The sequence below is a fragment of the Montipora capricornis genome, chromosome 10 (assembly GCF_036669925.1).
Source record: "Montipora capricornis isolate CH-2021 chromosome 10, ASM3666992v2, whole genome shotgun sequence".
Classification (NCBI taxonomy): domain Eukaryota; kingdom Metazoa; phylum Cnidaria; class Anthozoa; order Scleractinia; family Acroporidae; genus Montipora; species Montipora capricornis.
Window position 1 is genome coordinate 51,722,092 of NC_090892.1, and position 13,628 is coordinate 51,735,719.

Sequence of the window (13,628 nt, forward strand, 5' to 3'; positions counted from 1 at the left end):
GTAATAAGTGGAGGTTTGCCTTAGATTGTGTGTCTTTGGACTTAAATAATGAATTGACAGCATAAAAATGTGTTAAATAGTTTGTTGGTTTTCTACTCTTTCATGCACAATGATGAGACGATCAGTGGTATGGTATTATAATTTTTACTGCGTAAAAAAAGACATCAACATGTACCTTGCTTGAGAGATATCCAACTTGTCTTTAGTTTCACGATTCCAAGGAAGGTCGACCATCCACTCCAGATAATTTCTTTCAGAAGCACAAAAAGAAAGAAAGAATCAAAAAGACTAAACCGAACCTTTACTCAGGCCTTCTGCGAAATTTGCAGGGCAAATTATGCGATTAGAAAGGCCAATTATGTGATAAATATTGTAAATTATGCAATTTTTTTCTGAGCAATTTTAAGCTTGTTTTGCAAGGTTTCAGGATTAAAAAAACACGTTTTTAATACTGTCCTAAAGACATTTTGAACATAAGGGAACAGTAATTATGAATCTTGATCGACATTGGCTGGGACAAGTAAAAAAATGAGGTCTTCTGCACTATTGGTGCACCACGCTAGAAGTTGAAAGGACACAGCTAACATGCCAAATGAATAATCAATAATAATTAATATTTCTGTATGCTACGACTAGCTTCTTACACTGTGCAGTATTATATTTCTGAACAGATTTGCTAATCTGAACAAAGGGCATGTTTGTGTTACACAAATTGACGACTCTTTAAGAATGCGACTCGTACCAGGCCCCCCACATGCAAAATAATGCCTTGAACTCTGAATATTTACGAAATTGAAGGTAAATTAGCCGTTTTCCAAAGTAAATCATCTTTAAAATGACGTATTTATGCAGGAACATTTAAGAAACTTGTTGATTTATGTTTTATTTTATGAATTTTGCACGTTCTTTTGTGAAATATGCGATTTTTCGTGAATTGTGCGATTGGATGCGATTTGAGGTCGATTGTGCGAAACCGCACCATCGCATAATAATTTATCAGAAGGCCTGTTTACTGCAAAAATCAGTAATTTTTCTTGTTTCTGACTCCAGGTTAGTTTTCTACATTAACCCTTTCCCTCCTAAGAGTGACACTTATAGATTTCACTCTGTCTAACGCCAGACGATTTTACTCGTCAATGGAGAGCCCCTCAGGGGTGAAAGGGTTAACAACAGCTAGATTCACTCCGAGACTATGTCCCCATTAACCCTTTCCCTCCTAAGAGTGACACTTATAGATTTTACTCTGTCTAACGTCAGACGATTTTACTCGTCAATGGGGAACCCCACGGGGGTGAAAGGGTTAACAACAGCTAGATTTTACTCTGTCTAACGCCAGATGATTTTACTTGTCAATGGGGAACCCCACGGGGGTGAAAGGGTTAACAACAGCTAGATTTTACTCTGTCTAACACCAGACGATTTTACTCGTCAATGGGGAGCCCCTCAGGGGTGAAAGGGTTAATTATACCTTCCAGCATTCTTACCAATCACAAAAGGACGTTTACGGTAACAATAATTTGTTTTTTAAAGTTCAGATTAATGTCAAGCATGCATGCATTAAACATGTACCTGGATGTGGCATGTTCAGGAAACTGGGGAGGCATCTTCTTCAAGCGCTTTATGTTAAAGAAAACACAGCAACAAGATTAAAATTCACACTTCCTTTAAGTCTCCCAGGCTATAACAATATACAGTGTATATTTTTCTGCTTGCCTGAATAAAATGAGATCTACATTTTATTAAAATGCCCACCTTCAACTCTTTCATTGCCACTTTAAATGCATGCTCTGGAAGATCAGCTGACCTAATAATCAATTTTGAAAGAAATGCTTTTCAACAAGAAAATATATTGTAAATACTTGCCATAATTATAATTATCATTATCCTTTTGGTTTCTAATCCTAAAGCTCCTGTACAGGCACAGATGGTGTGTGTATGAGAAATGAGAAAGATAAACTGGTCCTTGCATACAGCTGTAGATACAAGTACCATTATTTAAAACAACTGAAAATTGGAAGAATTTGTTTGCAGGGATGAGGACTTGCATGGGTAAACAGCTCAAGAACACGAACTGCTACACAAAAGCTTGTTTCAAATCATGAAGTTGAAGAGCACTCAAATTGTTGCATGTAATTTCCTATCAAGGGTTATACTGTACAGTAATTGTATCAATCAAAATTTTCATTGTTTAAAATAAGATTTCAAATCTGAAAATCCCGTATTGCAAAAATAAAGCACAACTCATTTTGCAAGGAAAATCATTCGTGTTTTGTCGGTAAATAAATTTACTGTTATAAAATTTTGTCGGCTCCAACTTACTTGGTTACATGTGCACATTATAGGCAAGCTGGCAAGAAGTAATTTTCAACCTGTACTGCAATATGCAACTTCTTTTTTTGGATGACTAAGTCCATCCTCAATACACTATACAGTGTAGAATGATCAATGAATATATAAATATTAATTATTTCAAATACACCCTGTACCTTATTTTTCTTTCCAGTTCATCAACATCATCTTCATCATCATCGTCATCTTCATCAAATCCTTTGCCGATTCTCTTGCCATCTCTTGGAACAATTACATTACCTACACCTCTCTTGGAATTGAAACAATCATCAACATTAATTTTGATATTTTTGGACCACCCAAACTTTGGCACAGGCTGTCAGTTGTGGATTTGCAACATTCATCTATTTGTCTCACAGTGAGCAGTCACCCACCCCCACCCTCCCCCAACTCCCCCGCCAGGATCTTGAATGTTGGGTCACTATTGTCGGAAAGAAAGTGCACTGTTCATTTGATCGTAGCGGTGTTCTTTACCTTTTGATGATTACCCTTCCAGACCTTCCTGTTTATTTGTGAGCCAGTTTTTAAAAGACTGGTGCCTTTCATACCCTAACAAAATCATGAGATAACAATGTGATTCAATTTGTATACTTCCTTTTTGTTACAAATTTTCCTTGGTTTAAGACTTTTCAAAGAAGCAGGGCTTGACACTAACGTTTAACACCACTTTTCACCTTGAGAGTACTAGGTTTCAAATTTTAGTATTAAAGTTAGTGCAGAAATAATTTTAAATGTTTCATGGTATTTTCAGTGTGTTATTGGGGTGATCGTGGCAAATGTTTCGCTAATCACTCAATGTTTAGGGGTTGCTTGCTCATACATTTGCCATAAGGCCTCAAAAAACAAAAATCGACAGTTTTCCGTCATATATAGGGGAGTCAAAAATTTACTTTCCAGATCGGGTGAGTTTTCTGGTTCATTTCTAATTTTTAACTCTTCAAGTATTAAATTTACTCTCCAATGGGAAACAGGTGAGTGTTACATTATCGTGTGAAAAAATAATTAAGTAATTATTATTATTATTATTATTATTATTATTATTATTATTATTAATGATGACTACGACAATGGTAATAACAGGATATCACCTTACATCTTTTTGCCTCTTCAGCAAGTGAAGGGATTTCCTAAACCTCTCAATCAAGTCCTCTGTGTTGAGAATCTAAGAACACAGATTATTGCAGTCAGGTAATTGTAAAAAATTGAAGTATACAGTATCATGGTTTTCCCTCAAAATATATTTTGGGAGTCCCTGCAACTTCTTTAACATAATTATGGTTGAGGGTCTCGACAGAAAAATAGGGGTCCCAAGGTTAGTATTGTTTTAAATTCCAGGAGGACAATGCAATCTTTATGAGACACAAATTATGCAATCTTTATGAGACACAGCAGTATGGTATACAGGCACCCAAAAATGAAGTGAATGAACCATAGGCCGATATGTTAGCTCAGGCTGACCATAATAACATGGGCTCTCTTAGCAAGAAGCATAAAAAAACCAAAATTGCAGACTCTATGGTGCCTTTCCAGCAATTTGAGAAGTGCAAATTTAAAAAATTTTCCTAAGTAGCATGCCCCTGCACCCCCCTAGACAGGCCTTCTGATATTACGCGATGGTGCGATTTCGCACAATTGACCTCAAATCGCATCCGATCGCACAATTCACGAAAAATCGCATAATTACTGGGTTGCCTATGGGCAAACCCAGTCAAGGTCTGCGTTTAGTTTGTTTGTTTTCTTTTTTTTTTTTTTATTTTTTTTTTTTTTTTTTTTTCCGTGTCGGTAAAAGTCTTGCCTGTCACTCCCCTGGTAAGTGGTGTCTTTGTGGATAGAGCCTTCTGCGAGTATTTTCTTAGGATCGAGAGGGTAGTGGAAATGCGTAGATTTCTCTGGTGGACAAAGTAGAATCATTAACTTAGCCTGCAATGGCGTCGAAAGTCATGTAACGCGAATGGCGTTTTAGTAGATCCTTAAACAAAATATACCCTTATGGAGCTCAATAATAGAAAGTCAGTTGGATAAAATAGGCAGGAATCTCAAAAGCGACGAGCACTGGACTTCGAGAACAATCTATCGCCCGTCGAGACGAAATCAAAGTGAGCAGTATTTACCTGAAGTACATGGTAATTTGACACAATTGAGTTTCTTGTCTTCACGCACGCAATCAAATAGGAAGAGGTTTTCGCCTCTAAGGGCAAATATGTTGTTTGTTTCAATAAAATTTTCGCTGGAAAAGGATTCTGTGGTATTTTCTGCCTTTGTGAATTATAATATCATGTTGTGTATTGAATTTTCGAGCTTAAGGTTCAAATGTGATATGGGAGAGGTTTTTTAGTATTGCTCTGTAAGCAGGAAGGGTTCACAGGCCTGTTGGAAGCGTGCTTGAGTTTCAACAAAATGAGGCCCAAAATCAGTGAAAACTTGTGACGCAGATGAATAATAAAGTAGCTGCTATTTCCAAAATGATGGAATTACCTGGTGATAAATAACGTCGTACGCGTCTTGGAGAGTAAATTTTGACTTTGCATAAACAAGAGTTGGGCGATTGTGATCTTTGTTTTGACTTCGCTCATTTCATTGTCAAACTTTATAACACTTGACAGAAAACTTACAAAAACCCGGTATCTTGCCATCATTTGACACAGATGCTTCACTGTTTGGCTAGTAAACATTCACGGCGCCCGCTGAATTCCGGCCATGTCACTTTCGATTTTGCAATTTACTTGAACGTAGCAAAAATCTCCCAAAATGTTTGTCGCTGATCGTAACTTTTTATATTCTATAGATCGTTTTCACGTGACGTCATCACCTTCCAAAATCTAAAACTAACGATCCACCAAAGTTTTTATCCTCATCAGGCATAGGAGGCGGCATATCTATATCTGTTGACAATTTCACAGCTCAATAGCGTGCTTCGTTTGGAAACCAGAGCATTTTGAATTTCCGGATTATGTAGGTGCGTGACACAAAGCTACGATCAAGTTTGTTGAAAAATATATACTTATCTCATGATTTTGAGCCCTTTTAGAAGTTAGAGCATTAGGAAAAGTGCTTATGTAAATGCTTGTTTTTTCAGTAGTGATAATCAGTCGCCTAGATAGCCAAAGTCAGTTCCAGATGTTTACACTATTTTCCGGCCTGCGAAACATTTCGACGAATATCTGAAGTTTGGGGAAACGCAGAGGCCTAAAACTTGGACAAGTGTCTTATTTCTTTATCTTCTATAAGATAACAATTTCTTAGCGTTTTGCACTGGATAGTTTTTGATTTATTTTTTTTATTGCGTGACAGTGAAAACGATCTATATTCAAGGTTCAAAATTAATGTTGTTTTCATGTCGTAAATATTTTATTCTCGATCGACCGTCCGGGAAACTTCCTTCTGCTCTTTCTGAAAACTGTGTATCAATATTTATTTGCTTTTTCATCATCAGCATTTGTTAGCGTTAATAGTATTTTCGGTCAGATGTTTCTGTTTTTTATGAGGGGTTTATTGTTTTGGTCTCCCATCCCAACACTAACCCCGCGAAACAGGGCTTGACTTCAGTGAAGTTTAGTATTACAAAGTTTTTGGATGCTCATAGGGCACACTTGTGGTGAAAAGAAGTTGTGAGGGAACTTGAAAATTATCAACATGTCAGCCCAGAAGCCAATGTTTCTCGCTTCTCTTTTATTTGTTATTCTTCAGAGACTGGAATGCTGTATTTCAATACCACACAATTCAGTGCCTTCTGATTTTCTGTAGCACGTACCACAGGCAAGCCAGTGTATGCTTCACAGAAGCATCTAGTTCACAAAAGGACGCACAAAATTCATAAAATGAAACATAAATCAAGACGTTTCTTAGAAATTGCTGCATAAATACGCCATTTTTAAGATGATTTATCTTGGAAAAAGGCTAAAAAACCTTTGTCACCTTCTATTTCGTAAACATTCGAAGTTCAAGGCTTCATTTTTCATGTCGGGCAACACAAACACGCCCTTATATACACACCTATGTAATGACACAGTTGCCTTATCTTACAGAAGAGATTTGTGAAAAATAAGCGAAGTTGTAAGTTTTTCGGCAAAATGTAGTTTCTTTCGTTGAAAACTGATAAAAACTTACTCATGGATAAGTTTGTTGTGAAAACGCTCGCTTTTTCTTCGACGAAGAAGGAAGTTCCCACATTCCGCCCGATCTGACAGCTCACAATCGATCAAGAAAGTACCTCACATGCAGGTACGCTCCACGTGGACGATGGACTGATGTTTTTCTCGTCGTGCAATATTAGGGCCTTTTATACGGGAGAAAATAAGCCGCGGCTTACTCTGGCCACGGTGTACAAAATACGCAAAACGAACTATTTATACGAATATATATTCCCAGGTCAATATACATGTAAGCCGCGGTTTGAAAAAGACGTGAACGTAGATTTTGTACCATTTATACGGGGTGAACATTCAAGTCTTCTGTAAGCTGCGGCCAGAGAAAGCCGCGTCTTATTCTCTCCCGTATAAATGGGTGTATGGCCCTATTGTGATTGACCATCTTCGGAAGTTCGTGGTTGACGAGCACCTTGATCATTCATTTGGCATGTTAGCTGTGTCCTTTCAACTTTTCAACTTTTATTTATCCCAACTAATGTCGATCGAGATACATAATTACTGTTCCTTTGTGTTCAAAATGTCTTTAGGGCAGCAAAAAAGTGTTTTTCTTAACCTGAAACCGTATATAACAAGCTTAAAATCGCTGAAAAAAAAATCGCATAATTTACATTATTTATCGCATAATTTGCCATTAAAAACGCACAATCTGCCCAGAAAAAATCGCATAATTTGCATTTTGTAATCGCACCCAAACAGAAGGCCTGCCTAGAAAATTTTGGTGCCTCCGGCACGAGAAATACAGGACACTTGTGGCTAATTGGGGCAATCTCCAGTAAGTATCTCACTCTTTGGAAACTTGACTTGACTTGAGAGCTCTGTAATCACCCTCACTAAACTCACTTTGGAGCAAAAATTCTTTTGAATTATGTTTGTGCTAACGAGTCTAGTGAGGACTACAAGCACAAAGACGAAAGAATAATTTATACTTAACCACCATTTATGAATATGGTCTATATTTACAGAATTACATGTTCATAATTTTGATAGAATTTACTCTATAAGATACCTCTAACTTTTCCAAATAAGAAGCCTTTACAATAGATGCCAGTGTGTCCGGAAGACTTCCATCTGGTAAGCCACTCAACATATCCTGCAGGTCATGCAAAGAATTCATTGCCAAGAGAAATTCAAAACTACATAAACAGAAGCAACTGTTTTAATTTACGGTATTTAACCCTTTGACACCAAAAGTTGCCTAAACCGGCCAGACTTGGTATTTTACTCTGTCTAACGCCACACGATTTTACTCATCGATGGGGAACCGCCAGGAGTCAATGGGTTGATACAAACCTTTCACCTAATGTGTGTACTAATGACGCAATTAAGACTATCCACGCACATGTAGCTCTAATACAGAACATCTTACAAACATTAAAAATGGACAGATTGACTTAAGCGTATCATCAATAAACGTAGCACTATAAACCCCACTAAATCCATCTGAGTCCTGGATGTAAATAACTCTGTTTGGGTTTCTTTGGGATTAGGAAGCAATTAATATTATTATTTAAATTAATTACACGATTGTGTTACTAGGTAAACAAGTACATGTTATCTTTCAATAATGTGAATCCTTCTCTCTCTGTCATTTCTTAAAGCAAACCTATAAAAAATTCCTGTCAGCTGCAGTTTTTCATATACATGTATTGGCTCTGAGCAAAATAATGATAGGGATATACTCATAATGAGAAACAAACAGCAATCCTTCCTCATATTAAAAGGATTAAGATGTATTCTATTCTATTGTTTGTTTTTTTTTTGGGTACGTGTATGATTTTTTTCGTTAATTGAGAAAAATTATAATGTAATAATTTAAAGCAGTATGAAATTTAATAATTGAATTTATAATTCATTAAATAAATTATCTGAGTCCTTACTCCTAGCCCTAATCATAGAACAGGGCCCACAGCCTGAGGGAGAGTGAACATTTTCTGACCAGGGCATGACCTGCCACCTTCAGTAGTTCCTAAGGAGTGCCAAATGCAGCCCACGCCCATCCTTCCAACAAATGCCCAGTCATTGATTATGATATATAAACATATTTGACTGGTCTTCCTATCGCTTCTGAATATGCTATCACCTTGAGTCGAGAAACAACAGGTATCCGTCCATCCAACAGGTCCAATAGTTCATTTGCATACAGTCGAAACTCATCAGCAAGGCTTGCCAGATCCGTATTTTTTCTGATTTCAGCCTCTAAGAAAAGGTAAGTAGAAAAATAATATCAACTGTTACTATCGCACACTAATCATCAATTAGATTTTTCCTCAAACTGGGTCCTGCACTAAACTCCACCACACTTGCTTCAAATATCAAACTGCTTCTCTCCTCCAGCCCGGTTTGCTCTTTTATTTATTTATTTATTTATTTATTTATTTATTTATTTATTTAATTGGCCATGTGGTAACACTCATGTCTCCAACCTTCGCAGACTCTGGATCAAATCCTGAGTTTGAACTGGGCTGAGATTTGTCAATCTCATTCTTACTCCTAGGGGTTTTCTTTGGCTACTCGGGTTTACCTCCCTAGGCAAAATTTACTCCCAACTTATCCCGTCTGGCTGTGGTGTGTGCTGCAGCCATGCATAGCTCATGCTCTGGGGCTGAGTGCCAGGCAGACAGCACAGCTCCTTTGGCCTGACCTTGTAAAGCTGCGCCCTTATAATAAATTATCAATTCAGTCTCTGACTGTACGAAATGGTGAATAGCCAGCCAGATATTAATCATTTTAATCTATTATCATAATGATTACTTTTGAAGGATCTCGGGCTTAACAGGTGTTTCTTGCCCAGACAATTATCCTTGGGAGCAAGCAACAACAACAAGCTTCTAAAGGTCCCAAGGGTGTCCTATCCCGACTCTCTATAGGGACAAAACTTTCCATCATAGTCTTCCTGAATCACTTTAAGTCTGATGGTAATGTCAAGCTTTTTCACACGTTTGTCAAACATGTCAAATACAGCCCCTAATGCTCCTGCAATCATAACTGGCACCACAGCCAGTTTCTTTAGTTTCCACGTCTTCCCTATTTCTTCCCTACGTAATTGGTACTTCTCTATTTTCTCCAGTTCTTTGTTTTTTACTCATGCATCTCCTGGGATGTCAATCTCGATTATCTTGACCTTAATTGCTTGTTTATCAATGAACATTATGTCTGGTCTTCTAGCCAGTTGTTTTCTATTCCCTGCTTTTCATTCTTCTTTATAATACAATGTATGCTCTCTTGGTTCCTTTGCCTCATCTATCTTGAATCACTGTTCTTCTCTCTCCTGCTTTCCTTATTATCAACTCATTACAATTCCTCCCATACCAAACAAGTATTATTATAATTTATTATTATTATTATTATTATTATTATTATTATTATTATTATTATTATTATTATTATTATTATTATTATTATTATTATTACTGTCTATGCATGAGCCAACACCCTTCAAGTTGCCACCATAATTATAGAAATTAGGTTCTTTAAATTTCTTACTGTAGTTCCTTTGATAAAATACCTTGTTCTGAAAGCTTGTCAAGTTGAGTGGCTTCAGCTATCAAATATGGCACCTCCATAACAATTTTATCGATTCTACATCTACAGAGTCCAGTAACCAGAAGTGTGTACAATGGCTTGGGCCAATTTGTACCAGTCACTTGTACAACAACAGCAGCAGTCCCCACAGTTCGTAACAATGTCTCCTCATCCTATGATTAGAAATAACAGTGCTTTGACAAACAAGTTCTGCACTATGAAGAACTTTGTAAAAGGTCAGTTTGGTGAATTGTATTTGTTTCTACTCCTTTCCCTTTCATCAATAAAGTCAACCTTCAACGAGTAAGCAAAATGACGTCATTTGGTTGTATGTAGAGGGTCGTACAGGGGGGGTCTGTCGCACGGTTCACGAACAGAAAAAACAACGAATCACGGATCACGGATATCAAAATTTCATTTTCCCGAATCACGGAAATAAACAAGTAAGATACTCCTTTTAATATCCTTCTCATAGGCAAGAAAGAGTGTTTGGAAAAAGCAAAATCGTGAAAGGCTAAGTAAAGGCTGCATATCGTAAATCACCTACCTAAATCACTCTCGTTGGATGACTCTGACCATTCGTCCGCTTCGCATTGAAATATCATAGGGGTTGACAAGACTGACTCACGCTTTCCACCCACGTGTTTTAGCCTTTAATGAGGCTCGAAAGGGTTTTCAGCTGAGCGCGCGCGCGCACCCAACACGCAATTCGTAAGCTGCTCGTGTCAGCTCGTGATTCAAATGGGTCACAAGAAATAAGCAAATACCGCTAATTTCGCTCTCCTTTCTTCTAATTCCTATAGACATGAATATAAATAGACATCTCCTATTCATGAAAACTACGAAATTCTACACAAACGGGTTGATGGTCATTTAAATCCGTTTGTGTTGACCTTCAGCTCAACTCGCGCGTGCACTCGAATGAGCGGGTGACGCATTCGTAAATGCCGATCTTGCAACCCCCTCATTTTTCCTGATTTTGCAACTTTACTCGTTTATATCTCTGCTTCCCGACGGTGAATTTGTCCTTCAAATTTTAAAAAAAATTAGAGGCACATTTCAAAAAAACTTATTTTTCTGAAAAACTGACCTACAGATTTTGTGGAATTTTAAATATTTTAGAGAGTATTTCTAACATTATCTGGTAACACTAAATGGTAAAATTTCACCGTCCCATTTCTTGAAAAAAGGCAAAATAAGTTGATTTTAAGGCTCAAAGAAATGCCTAATATCGTTGCCATGGTAACGTTATTTTGGAGGAAAATATAATGTGAGAAATCTACGATGGGTACTTATTACCCTGGCCAGATTTCGCCTTAATATGATTACCCTAACTGTATCTAAGGACAGAATATGTTTATTTGATTGAAAAACGGAGAAACTATTTCGAGCCTCCTTAAATCTCAGAGTTTAGCTTTTACGAGTGGAGTCAGGAGCCCATGTGGAGTGGTCTCTCCTCGTCCCATTGCTCTTGTGTATTTATCGCACAGGCCTTACTGCCATCTTTTCCCTTTTCAAGACGACACAATTTAAGTTCAACACAGGAGCCGAGGCCACGTTTCTCAGCCTCTGCCTTTATTCCGGCAAATTCCGCGAACTTTTTAGTAAACACTGCCAAAGATGAATGTTGGTCTGTAATCGGAAAGCGAACTCATTCCTTCTCAAGCAAATTAAGCGAGCCCACAGACTTCGGGTCCTTGTAAAATATAATACACTCGACCCTCATCGACCTCATCGTACTAGACGTACTTGTCCCTGTCATGTCTCGGAAGTTTCGATGTTGCGAATCATGGTCCTTTGACCTCCCGTGACAGGGTAGATAATAGGAGTCAACATCCGATCCATGATAGACATGCAAAGCACGTGAATTTGCACAATGGATTACTTTACGATATATTATGTGACGTCTTGTCACATTTGATGTTTTCAGTCTAAGAAATCTTCCGGAGAACTTGCATCTCAAAAATCACGCAGAATAGAGTAGTAAAATCACGAATATCAGTTAATAATTCAAGTTCTTCACGAATCACGCAAGACGTTCAGGTCACGGATCACGAAGAATAATTTATTAAATTCACGTTTCACGGAAAATAAAATCAGCTAATCACGCATCACGAAAATACCCCTGTACGACCCTCTATGTACATGTACGTGCGTGCTGTGGTTGCCAATGTCACGATCACTATGATACACAGACCTCTTTCTCTGATCGGCGAGGAACAATTCCAATAACAACACTGCTTAAGGTATCTTTTCGCAAAAGTCTGGACTCGATCATTCGAAGACTGAAATTAACAAAATAAAGAATGTAAACTTTCCGTAAGTTTCATTTGCATATTTCAGCGAGAAAAGACAAAAGCCGAACTTGGCTACATATGAGCTACCTTGCATTGTCTCTCACTGCAATTCTTATGGATGAACCTGGCAACAGAACTTTATCCTTCAGAATGAGCAGTGGAAGGCGCTTAGGAATATCTCTGTTGATCAACGCCATGTTGCACGTAGAACGCCACGGAATTGAAACACGGTATGAGATTTGTTGGAGCCCAGATTTCTCGCTGTTTCTCGGACACAAAAAGTCGTGTTACATTCCATACTCACTGTCAATTTCAAGATGGCCTCTGTTTTACGATTTCGGTTTGCAGGTATTTGTCCCTCTGACCGCTCTCTGTTCTGTACTTTCTCTGAACTTAGATTTGAACTTAATGAGATGCCTTATTTTTCTCTCTCAGTCAATAAAAGAATTATAATCTGTTTCTTATTGATCTCAGTTTTCACGAGACCTTCAACGGTGTTAGTTAGTTCGTTCTTTCGTTATTGGAGCACGAATCCTAAACTTAACGCCGGGCAAAGAACTAGAGTCAGGTATGTACATCCGACACTTTACCAATAACTAATATTTCTTTCTCAGCCTGTGGAAGTAATTTCAGATGAGTCAGCCCATGTAATACAGTAAGGAGACTCAGACCTTATGAAGCCAAAGGGATAGGGGTAACCCTTGATTTCTTTAATGCAACAAGTTTTGGATTCTTCTTGAGGACGTATCATTTGAGTAGGTGTCTTTACTATTTCTGAAGGCCGTGCATGACGGTTTATATTAGCCCCCCATCTCCCCAATGGGGAGGTCATGAACAATTTGCTCTGATCCAAATGCTAACGTGCACAATGACACCCTTCGTTTTAATAAAGCCAAGTTCTCAACATTTCCTCAGAAATAACAGACAAGTTTGTGCAATATCCATTTGGAAAATCACCAGATGAAAAAATGCCGACTGGCTCACCCTTCAGAAATGAGATTGGCAACACCCGACACCCCTCACAAAAGGTCACCCCTATGGGGTTATGGATAATAACTGGAATGGTCCTGTCCCATACGGATATTGTGTTATCAAGAAAATATGACAGTTAAAAGCTTACCCAAATGCACATGGGAGGTCATTAGACTAGTGAAAATGAACAGATTGCAAACACTGTTTAAGGCATAAAGAAAGATGAGGAAATGTTATTTAAAGGCCAGATCATGTTCAGACAAAACTAAACCAATTCGTTAGAGCTGAAAAGTAGAGTGAGAGGGAAATAACAAACCTATATTTATACACATTACTGTTA

At 37.8% G+C, this 13,628-nt stretch overlaps 2 protein-coding genes across 2 annotated transcripts in view; one reads left to right on the forward strand and one right to left on the reverse strand.

The window, feature by feature from the left end:
- Nucleotides 1-12,544, reverse strand: part of LOC138021476 (lon protease homolog 2, peroxisomal-like) — a 37,910-nt gene extending 25,366 nt beyond the window's left edge. Inside the window, exons 1-11 of the mRNA XM_068868359.1 lie at nt 12,404-12,544; nt 12,217-12,304; nt 10,003-10,192; nt 8,578-8,693; nt 7,504-7,587; nt 3,443-3,511; nt 2,824-2,898; nt 2,487-2,599; nt 1,753-1,804; nt 1,570-1,616; nt 176-250 (exon numbers count right to left, since the gene is read on the reverse strand). Of these exons, the coding sequence (XP_068724460.1) occupies nt 176-250; nt 1,570-1,616; nt 1,753-1,804; nt 2,487-2,599; nt 2,824-2,898; nt 3,443-3,511; nt 7,504-7,587; nt 8,578-8,693; nt 10,003-10,192; nt 12,217-12,304; nt 12,404-12,513 (1,019 nt within the window). The 5' untranslated portion in view covers nt 12,514-12,544. The remainder of the gene's footprint in view (nt 1-175; nt 251-1,569; nt 1,617-1,752; nt 1,805-2,486; nt 2,600-2,823; nt 2,899-3,442; nt 3,512-7,503; nt 7,588-8,577; nt 8,694-10,002; nt 10,193-12,216; nt 12,305-12,403) is intronic.
- A 52-nt stretch (nt 12,545-12,596) lies between these two features.
- Nucleotides 12,597-13,628, forward strand: part of LOC138019408 (large ribosomal subunit protein mL52-like) — a 2,686-nt gene continuing 1,654 nt past the window's right edge. Inside the window, exons 1-2 of the mRNA XM_068866181.1 lie at nt 12,597-12,664; nt 12,791-12,884. Coding sequence (XP_068722282.1) covers nt 12,634-12,664; nt 12,791-12,884 — 125 coding nt within the window. The 5' untranslated portion in view covers nt 12,597-12,633. The remainder of the gene's footprint in view (nt 12,665-12,790; nt 12,885-13,628) is intronic.